The sequence below is a fragment of the Hyperolius riggenbachi genome, chromosome 11 (assembly GCF_040937935.1).
Source record: "Hyperolius riggenbachi isolate aHypRig1 chromosome 11, aHypRig1.pri, whole genome shotgun sequence".
NCBI classification, from domain to species: Eukaryota; Metazoa; Chordata; class Amphibia; order Anura; family Hyperoliidae; genus Hyperolius; species Hyperolius riggenbachi.
In genome coordinates, this window is record NC_090656.1 from 206,042,760 (window position 1) to 206,053,647 (window position 10,888).

The window sequence follows — 10,888 nt, forward strand, 5'->3', positions numbered from 1 at the left end:
AATGCGCGACGTATTAAAACGTCATGTTGCTGTTAATAGCGGTAAGCATGACGTTTTAATACGTTAGGATGGCGGTAAATGGTTAAACAATTATTGCATCATTTCTGTAAATCCAATAAACTTAATTTCACTTCTCAAATATCACTGTGTACATAGCCGGCCTTTGATATGAGCGACCGGAGCGGTCGCTCAGGGCGCCAGGCTTCCAAGGGGGCGCCTATAGCTGGTTACCTATACTGAGGGCACCTACACCTGATTTCCTATACTGGGGGCACCTATAGCTGGCTACCTTTACTGAGAGCACCAACACCTGGCTACCTATACTGGAGGCACCTACGCCTGGCTACCTATGGGGGGGGGGGGGGATGGAGACCTTCAACTGACTTCCTGTACTGGGGGCACCTATGCTTGGCAACCTATATTGAGGGCAGGGCACCTACACCTGGCTACCTACCTATACTGAGTCTGAGGGCATTTATTTATTATTTATTTTTTTTTGGGGGGGGGACACCGCGGCTATAACGTGTGGTACAAATTGTCTTTCTTTGTCATTCTAAATGGTAGGGGGGGGGGGGGGGGGTGGTGGCTAACTGTCCCACTGTTTTTATTAATATTCCTGAAAGGTTCTAGCCTTCATTTTCAAGTATATTTAAGATAATGCACTCTTTCCATCCATTTGTGGTTAATAGTATTTTTTCTATTATAAATATGTGACGTGTCACAGAGATCTGAGCATTTGGCGTGATGTGTAACAACGTCACAAAATGTTGGGAGCCACTGTCCTATGCACAAAGAGGATGAAGGGGGGCACAAAAATCAGGTTTCGCTCAGGGCGCTGTGAAACCTAAGGCCGGCCCTGTTGACATAACATGTATTTATGCTACACAAGCCCTTTTGCTATTGAATGGCCCTTTAGATGTCAGTCTACAGCCAGATGTGATTATATACAAATACATATTACTCAAAAGATGCTTCATAGCAGCCATGACAGCAGTGCACTGTGTGGCGGATGTCCCTTTGCAGAGTCTAAGCAGATCATTTGCAGACATACAAAGATACTTCTGTTCAAATGATCAGTCAGCTCAGCTACCTCACATAACAGATGTATGGCATGCCTATTCCAACTACATACAATAAATAATAGCCCTCACATGGGGGTGATGGGGGGGTAGGCAATGGGCACCCAATACTTAGCAGTTCAAAGTCTAAGAGTGAAGGCACTGCAGTAATGATTCTGTGTAACTCACCAGTCGGTCTTATAGTCAGCTCTTTCTCTGCTTCTGTCTGTGTTGCAGGGTGGAAGGTCCCATAATTGGTGGTCATCCCATCATCTTTGTTCACTGTTGGCGTAAAGGTCAGAGAACTGATAAAGCTGTGAGAGGAATTCCGTTCTTTTTCCTTTTCATGATGTGAATTCTTCTCATTGTGCTGGTGCAGTTCATCATTTATACAAACTGAAGGCACATTCTCATTATTATGTGTCTGATGTTCTGGCACTGTAATACAAAACAAGTAAACTTTTGCTGAAGTATTGACATACATAGCCGGCCTTTGATATGAGCGACCGGAGCGGTCGCTCAGGGCGCCAGGCTTCCAAGGGGGCGCCTATAGCTGGTTACCTATACTGAGGGCACCTACACCTGATTTCCTATACTGGGGGCACCTATAGCTGGCTACCTTTACTGAGAGCACCAACACCTGGCTACCTATACTGGAGGCACCTACGCCTGGCTACCTATGGGGGGGGGGGGATGGAGACCTTCAACTGACTTCCTGTACTGGGGGCACCTATGCTTGGCAACCTATATTGAGGGCAGGGCACCTACACCTGGCTACCTACCTATACTGAGTCTGAGGGCATTTATTTTTTTTTTTTTTGGGGGGGGGGGAGGGACACCGCGGCTATAACGTGTGGTACAAATTGTCTTTCTTTGTCATTCTAAATGGTGGGGGGGGGGGGGGTGGCTAACTGTCCCACTGTTTTTATTAATATTCCTAAAAGGTTCTAGCCTTCATTTTCAAGTATATTTAAGATAATGCACTCTTTCCATCCATTTGTGGTTAATAGTATTTTTTCTATTATAAATATGTGACGTGTCACAGAGATCTGAGCATTTGGCGTGATGTGTAACAACGTCACAAAATGTTGGGAGCCACTGTCCTATGCACAAAGAGGATGAAGGGGGGCACAAAAATCAGGTTTCGCTCAGGGCGCTGTGAAACCTAAGGCCGGCCCTGACTGTGTGTGTCTCCTAAATGATTTTTTTAACCGACATTTTTTATCACAACTACCAATGATTTATACAGGAAAATCGTGACGATTAACAAGGTTGCCCACTGTATATTCACTCAGTTTACCATTCTTCTACATTGATTTGGTAAGATTGGGCACAAAAGATGTTATCATTAGTGGGGAGCATTAGGTAAAGGAGGAATGTTTAATTAGTTGTCATTTATACCGTGACCATATTTCTAACTGTTCAATTTATTGTTCTTTGCAGGTTTTCCATCGCAGAGGATATAGAGTGAGTAGTCGGTTTTCCTACTGTGTGGAGTTAGTTTAATTAGTTACTGCATCTTGTGCAGTATATCTACGTCCTGCAGGACTTCATATGCACTTCAGATATTAGTCTGTTGCCCACTGCCGCTCGCTCCCGTACTTGCTCTCGCGCACGTTCTCGTCGCAACCATAGCTGCACCCTCCCCCTGAAAAATTAACCTACCCCTTCTGTGTGTGTGTGTGTGTGTGTGTGTGTATGTGTGTGTATATATATGTATGTATATGTATATATATATATATATTGTACACGAACAGTGGCAGGTCTAACTCCTGTGCTGCTAAGCACCCCCACCCCCGTGCGGCCGCCCCCCCCCCCCCCCCCCACATAGCATTTAATGTTCAGGCCCTGGGCCCAGGTAGGCATGATGGAGCTGGCCCTGTAGGAGATTCCTTACCCCTGGTCATCTCTCAGGGTCCAGGGAGTCGGCAGGCTCTGAGTGGTGACTCCCTGACTCAGTCTGGCAGTATGGCTGGTCTTGCTGCATGCTGTGGTGGCGGGCTGGCAGTCAGGGCAGGAGGTCACAGTTGCATCAGGCTCAGGGAGAGACTGAGAGGCTCTGTCAGAGAGGACCTGGCTTTCTCTGCCCCCTACACAGCTACTGCTGCTTTCAGTTCCTGGCCCGGAGTTGTGGGAGGTGGGCTCTCTTGGCTGCTTCTCTCGCTCTCTCTCATTGGCTGGAGAGAGGTAGAAGCAGCAGAAAGAGCAAAGCTGATTGGAGGGGGGGGGGGGGGGAGTAGGAAATAGAAGCCTAGGGCTTCTTACAGAGCTGTCCGACATGCTACTCGGGGACCAGATTGCCTGTAGCCGCTGTGCACACATGTGCACGCAAGATCGCAGCATGTTAACTGTTTTGGACGGATGCCTAATTGAAAATACGGGCAACTACGGACAGTGGACAGTATTGTTAGCCAGGTATAGGTGCCCCCTGTATAGCTAGTCAGGTACAGTTGCTCCAGTATAGGTAGCCAGCTATTGGTGCCCCCAATATAGGTATACAGGTATAGGTGCCCCCAATATAGGTAGCCAGGTATAGTTGTCCCCAGTATAGGTAGCCAGGTATAGTTGCCCCCAATATAGGTAACCTTGAGGGTAGAGCAGCTGGCTCACACAGCGGTGGGGAGGAGGGATCGTCTCCCCCTCCATCACCTCAGGCCCTTCTGTGCACCTCCCTCCAGAATAAGAGCACTGGACATGCAGAGAGACTCACCTCTCTTGTGTTCCATGCACTAAAGCTCCACAACATGCCGGTCTTCTCTGTCTCTGCCGCTCAATCTACTTCTGCTAACCAGGAAGTAGAGTAAGCGGTGGAAACAGATAAGACTGGCACGCGTGAAGATCCAGCCCATGGAATGCGGAAGTGAGGTGTGTCTCCATGCATGTCCAGTGCTCTCATTCTGGAGGGAGGAGCACTGAAGGGCCCAACGTGAGGGAGAGGAATTGGGCCCTCCTCAACATGGTGCTCCCCCCTCCTGTGCTTCGCCCCGCAAAAATGGTCCTGGCCATCCCAAGCTTCTCCTTCCGGGGTCCCTCCGCAGTTTAATTCACTGCGGCAGTGTTTGTTACGGCCCCAATTGGCATGCTCCAATGTGCGTTCTGCATTCATCAGAACGCTCTAATGTGCACTCTGCATGGGGGTTAGGGTGCCGGTGAGTCACAGCTTTTGGCCTGTTTTGTAGACAAAGTATGTGGGGGAAGGGTGGGTGTAATGGATTGCGGAGATGCCGCCGCTCGGTCTGGCAGCGGGGCAGCCTTCTAGTGCACACAGATGGAGAGCTACGCGCACGCGCTAGAAGGCAAGCCCTTTATGCCAATAGGAGAGCGATTAGCTGATCAGGTCGATCAGCTGATCCCAGCACGCTTACTGATTGGCTGAGTGGCGCAGGGCAGCGCGGAGGAGCACTGCAGTATATATAGATCTTGCTGGTCAGTCTCTGGTTGTCTGCCGTTGCGAATACTTACGTGTGAGCACTCAGACCTCAGTCAAATCCCACAGTGTGTTAGAACCAGGTGGACCTGGGAATTCACACTTAGCCAGATTACTGCTGTGTTATACTTTAGACCAGTTCCGGGGTGTTGAGACCAAGGACCTCACACCCAAGTTTAGGATTACTGTGTCATTGCTGAGTTATTCTCTAGACTAGTTCCTGGGTGTCGAGACCACGGACCTCACACCTCAGACTAGGACTGTGCTTTATATCTGTTATGACTATTTGCTCTGTTGACCTTTCTCTTGCTTTCTGATTCGGTACCTCTGCATATCTGCCTACCTGTTGCCAAACCCTGCCTGTACCCGGTTACCGAATCAGCCTTCTGTCTCTGTACCTTATCTGCTCGTGTGTTGCCGACCTGGCCTGCCCGACCCTCCAGGCTGTCACTTATCCCTTAAGTGCTCAGTCTATCTGTACTAGCTGTGACACTATTCCACCAAGTGTCAGTTAGCTGTTAGGACTCCTGCTCCTCAGAGAGTCCGGCCTGCTAGCAGCCAGTGGCCTCTACTCCTCTAGAGTCCCCTGGCTGCAGTACAGTCTATTATCTGATCACCAAGTATCACTGGTTGCCAGGTTCTCTTTATTCCCTCTCTCAAGGAGATAGTCCCTGCACAGCCGAGGGCCACCTGCCCCTCAGGTGGTTCCTGGCCGAGCTGCCTGTGTCTCCCGCCTCATGGGAGATAGCCTACAGTTACACAAAACACTTACACTTCATTAGGTGTCCAGAGCTTAGTCATACTTGTATTATTGGTGAATCTGCAGATCATCCATAATCAAGTATACATCTGTATTATTGATGATTCTGCAGATCATCAATAATCAGATTCTCTTTGTGTGCTGACACCAATCGTTACAGTGGGCTTATGCGTAGGTGGAACTATCTGCTGCGATATTCGTTAGAAATCCTGGTTATGTCTGTCCATGTATGGAGCTGTCTGTGGTCTGGTGATAGCTGATGAGTTCTCTTGTTCAGCAGTCTAGGATGATAATAGAGATGGAGCAACACTTTCAATTTTTAGCAAGTATATTTCACAGTACAATTTTTGTGTTAAAGCGGATCCGAGATGAAAAACTAACTATAACAAGTAACTTGTCTATATATCTTATCTAAAGTTTAGATAGTTTATACAGCAAATCTAGCTGCAAACAGCTTTAATAGAATATTGATTATTTCTTCCTGTGATACAATGATGGCAGCCATATTGTTTGTAAACATTACCCAGAGGCCGGCTTATCTGCATCTTGAGCACTCAGCCTGTGAAAAAAACCTAATCCCCCCCTCCTCCTCCCTCCTCCCCTCTGCCTCTGAAATCAATGGCTAGTAACACCTCCCCCTCCTCCTGCCCAGACTGAGCACCCATGAGCCCTTGCTACTGCCAAGGCTCTCTGAAACCCTGTGGGCGTGGCTTGTTTTGTTTATAGGGAATTAGAGTATTAAAACAAAAACAAAAAAGTATTTGGCTTGAGGAATGCCCTATAAACAATAGGAAAGGAACACAATTGAGCAATGAGTAAAAGTTCACCTCAGATCCACTTTAAGTTAGACTCGGATTCAATTAACCTTTTGCCATTCATTTTCTCACAGGAGATGCTATTCCTTTTATCCCGAACATACTTTCTTGGTGTCTCCACTGCAGCATAACAGCTGAGCTGGATTGCTCTGCCCTCCAACCTGCTCAGCCTTCCACCCCAGCTGTTATGCTTCCATGTGGATAGCACTTAGGAAAGGAAGATCACCTTTTCATTTTAATATATTTAATTTTCCTCTTTTTTTCAGCAACTAGCAAGTGAAAAAGTAGTAAATATATCAGAAAAGAGATATAAAACATGAAATCCCACTTTATCTATTATCTAAAGTATTAAAGTGTACCTGAGAGCCGGATCAGTGAATAATGGCGCACAGCGACTATGCATAAAAATGGCGCCACATTACAAAGATACGCTTATCGCTATTTATCGTTAGTACAGCATAATAATGGTGCACAGGGAAAAAAAGAAGAAAAACGGCACACAGTGACGTTATTTATCAATAGTGGCACACACTAACGTTATTTATCAATAGCGCCATTCATATGCCAAACAGCAGACGTTATTTCGCACAGTAACGTTATTTATCAATAGCTAACCTACATAAGCCAAACTGCAGGCGTTATTTAATTGCAAAACGGTGAATGGATTTAATGTAACACTGTCAAGATTAGGTTTAGGCACCACCAGGGAGGTCTTAGGGTTAGGCACCACCAGGGGGGTGGTTAGGGTTAGGCACCACCAGGGGGGCGGTTAGGGTTAGGCAACGCCAGGGAAGTGGTTAGGGTTAGGCACCACCAAGGGGGGGTTTAGGGGTTAGGGATAGGTACAGAGAGGGCTCTATGTGTTAATGCTAATTTTCAATAAAATATACAGAGCTAAAGAACAATAAGGCTTTAACATTAAATAGCGATAAGCAACAAACGGATTAGCGGCAACACCGTGCGCCATTATTCACAGGCGCCATTTTCAGATGGATCCCCTGAGAGCAGCTAAAATAAAAAATATATACATACCTGGGTCTTCCACCAGACCCTCCCCTTCAGACCCTCACCGTCTTCGCACACTGCCTGGATCTTCCACAAGGCAGCCCAGTAATTTGGCCAGTCACCTTAGTTTGGCTACAGTAGTACTGTGCAGGTGCAGAACTCTCCCAGTGATTGAACCACAATGGGGCACGTGCGCATGGCCAGGCTGCGCATGCGCAGTGCGCTCCAATTTATGGCATAATTAGGGCACCTAACGGAAGATCTAGGGGGCATGGGAAGACAACGAGGGACGGATTAGCCTGAAGATGGCTGGAGGAAGCCCCAGGTATGTATATATATTTTTTTATTTTTGTTGATCTCAGGTTTCCCTTAAACACAGCGTAAAATGAATAGCTAAAACCATTTGACTGGTCTCCAAGGTACTGGAAGGGTTAACTTTAAGGTTACTTTAGCACTGTTGCATTGTGTTTCCTGAGGGGAAAAAAAAGACCACAATGGAGAGGGAAACGTCGCAACACACATAATGCCTGTGGTGCAACACATCCAGTGAAGCATATAGTACATAGAAATTATTCACTGCCACTTTTAACGTGTGTGTTCTGTGGTAACACACTTCATTTATCGTATTATGCCAGTATCTTGTGTGTTTGGTCCTCCTCCACACCTTCCCAGTGGAAGTGACTGCTGTGACAATGGTTGAGATCCACAGACATGTCTCCCAAGAGAACCACAAAATCCACAACGCCTGCAGTATTAGACGCTATGAGGCTACAAGGAGAGCTTAAGTTATTGATTGGCTACTACCTACTTACCTTTCATGTGACCAAAAACAATAAGACATAAAGCTGTCATGAGGCCTGGAACCCACTACAAATCGCTATTGCTAAACGCAATTGGTAGGGTTTTGTATGAGCGGTTTGTAAGCGATTTCATGAGCGATTGCAGAAGCGGTTTTAATAAGTGTCAGCTTTTTGCCAGCGATTGTGTAGCGATTAGCAATTAGCGTTTTTCATTCTGATTGGTCCTTTCAATTAATTTAAATATAAGTGGGTTTTGAAGAGCGATTATGCCAGCGTTTATATACTTTACATTGCAGAAACGCTAACGCTTGCCGCTAACGCTAATCACTAAAAATGCTGCATGTCTTGCGTTTGCGATTTTGGTAATAGCATTCGCTCCAGTGGAATTTGGCCCATTCATTAACATTAGCTGAGCATTCAGGGAAATCGCTAGCGGTTTGAATCACTCCCTAAACGCTCACAAAATCGCTCTAGTGGGTTCCAGCCCTAATGCTGGGTACACACGATGAGATTTCCCGTTCGATTTGCGGATCGATTCGATTATTTCAAACATGTTCGATTGGATTTCGATCGTTTTTTTCATGATAGGTATGCAAAATCGACGGAAAAAACGATCGAAATCCAATCGAACATGTTTGAAATAATCGAATCGATCCGCAAATCGAACGGGAAATCTCATCGTGTGTACCCAGCATTAGACTGGGGCACAATCTCGGCATCCACTGCACCAGGTATAAAAAGACAACCCACAGCATTTGGGCCTGGTCACATGACTGTGGAGCAGCCCAATTCAAGTAAATGGGGTCACCCATCTCCACCATCTCAAAATGCATCTGGACACTTTTTTTGATTTGTTTTTTTGCAGTGCTGCATTGCTTGTCATGTCTCCTTGTCCTGCTCGCTGTGCCCGCATCACGTGTAGTGCCGGGATTCCCCTTGCCTCTCTTTCCCGCTCGCTGTTTCCACACCATGTTCAGTGCCAAGGATCCCCTTGCCTCTCTGTCTCGCTCGCTGCATCTCAAATTTATGGTACTATCTAGTGGGGTCTTAAAACACAGCAAACAGGATATAGAGACAAGGAGATCCCGACACTGCACGTGAGGCTGACACAGCGAGCGGGACAGAAGGGCAAGGGGAGTCAGTCCTGGCACTGCACATGACGCTGATGCTTTCTCCGCTCCACCGAAGCCACCATAACCAGACAGGTCAGCAGTCATCCTATCACTGTGCTCTTGCTGTTGCTCATGACGAGGCTAGATGCTCATGGTGTTGCCAAGGAGGTGGGCACAGACACAGCAGGGGGAGGGGGGCATGGACACAGCACATGGGTGCAGGATTACTGCACAGATCAATCAGCTTAGGTCCAAATAGGGGTTGGGGAGGTGCAAATGACACTCTGCTTCCAATATGACGGAAGCTGCCTGATAAAGGGGACACATGTGGCTATAGGGAGTGGAGCTGCCTAATACTGGAAGCACATTTGGCTATTTATATTGGGGAGGGGGATACCTCATACTAGGGGCACACATCTGGTGCTATACTGGAGAGGGGGCTTATTTGCGGGTCAATTACTTTTTCCAGGTTTCTAAGGAAAAAATAGGAACCTTGACTTATACGCAGGTCATCTTATACACAAAAATATGCTGTAATCCTCTATAATAAAACCCAACTGTCTCTGCATCCCATCCCTGCACTTCCTGTTTGTGTGTGTGTGTGTCTCATGTTTTGCGCTACTGCTCATGTGCAGGGAGGGACGCAGAGACTGAGGAGAGCTGAGGGAGGACGGGCGGGTGGCCGGCAGGAGGGGTGCGTGCGCAGCGGGTGTGCGGCGTGCGTGCGCAGTGGGTACGCGCATGCGCGGTGGTCACGGGGAGAGTGAGAGGGAAGAAAGGGGAGGGGATTCAACACAGACCTAGAGCCCGTTTTAAAACGGGCTTAGGTCAGGTTTACTAGTCTTTGTATAAAATGCTGACTTTGTCTTTTCTACTATTAAACCCACAGGTGGTAAATAGCGGCCACCTACAAGATATTCAAATTGAATGCCTGACAGAGCGCCTCCGTGTGGGTGAGAAGATCACACTTGTTGTCCATGAATGAATGTGACACAGAAACATTTCTCCTGGTATAAAGGAATCTTCCCTGTTGATGAGGAAATAGACATCTGGTAGAATGGCTCTGGCTGTACATCCACCATCATCTTCGCATCAGAGGATTTCAACATAGACTGTACAATCAGATTGGACGTGGCTTATATCTATCAAACCGTTAAGCCTTTTCAACCTTTTTGCCTTGGATGAACCCTTTCAAAAATTTCCAGATCTCAGGGAACCTCCGTATTAAAGTTATATAAGGAGAGAAGGGATTTATTTTGTGGGAGGGGCATGGTCTTTAAAAGTGGTTCTACTACACCTCTATTATCATGCCCCTCCTCACAGTGTGCAGTATCCTAGTGCTCCCCTATAAAAGGGCTTCCATTACTTGTGCATGTCTTCCTGTCTTTATACATAAGCGGTTCCTTTTACTGAGCATGCTCAGTTCATGAACTCAGGCATGCTCGGTACAAATGTGCTCATTCACAACTATGACTGGTACGGAAATGCAGATGAATATGGGAGGACTCTATCAGGCCGCTGTATACAACTATCTGGCAGTCACATAAAAGAATAGTAATTACCGTATATTCCGGCGTATAAGACAACCCCCAACTTTTCCAGTTACAATAAAGAGTTTGGCATATACCGTATACACTCGAGTATAAGCCGAGTCTTTGAGCCCCAAAAAGTGCCCCAAAAGTGGGGGTCTCTGCTTATACTCACATCATGGTCTGAGCCAGGGTGCAGGAGTGACTGACGCTGTCTGTGCCCCACTCCCCGTCATATGTACTGGTGATGCTGCTTTATATAAAATCTCTCCTCTGCTCCTGGCTGCAGCGGTATGCGCCTGTGATAGTTTTCTTCCACTCACCAGTGTCTCTTCCGCCCTCCCGGCATGTGCGCACCAGTATAAAGAAGGGATTGCGTTCC

At 47.0% G+C, this 10,888-nt stretch overlaps 1 protein-coding gene across 7 annotated transcripts in view; it reads left to right on the forward strand.

Annotated features, from left to right (window-relative positions):
* Positions 1-10,790, forward strand: part of LOC137538195 (uncharacterized) — a 124,510-nt gene extending 113,720 nt beyond the window's left edge. For 3 of the 7 annotated variants that reach the window (XM_068260224.1, XM_068260227.1, XM_068260228.1), the window contains 2 exons: positions 2,502-2,525; positions 9,867-10,787. In XM_068260224.1, the coding sequence (XP_068116325.1) occupies positions 2,502-2,524 (23 nt within the window). In that variant the 3' untranslated portion in view covers position 2,525; positions 9,867-10,787. Of the gene's footprint in view, positions 1-2,501; positions 2,526-9,866 lie in introns of all 7 variants that reach the window. The other 4 variants (XM_068260226.1, XM_068260229.1, XM_068260225.1 and 1 more) reach the window with 2 other exon arrangements.
* The last annotated feature ends 98 nt before the right edge of the window (positions 10,791-10,888 follow it).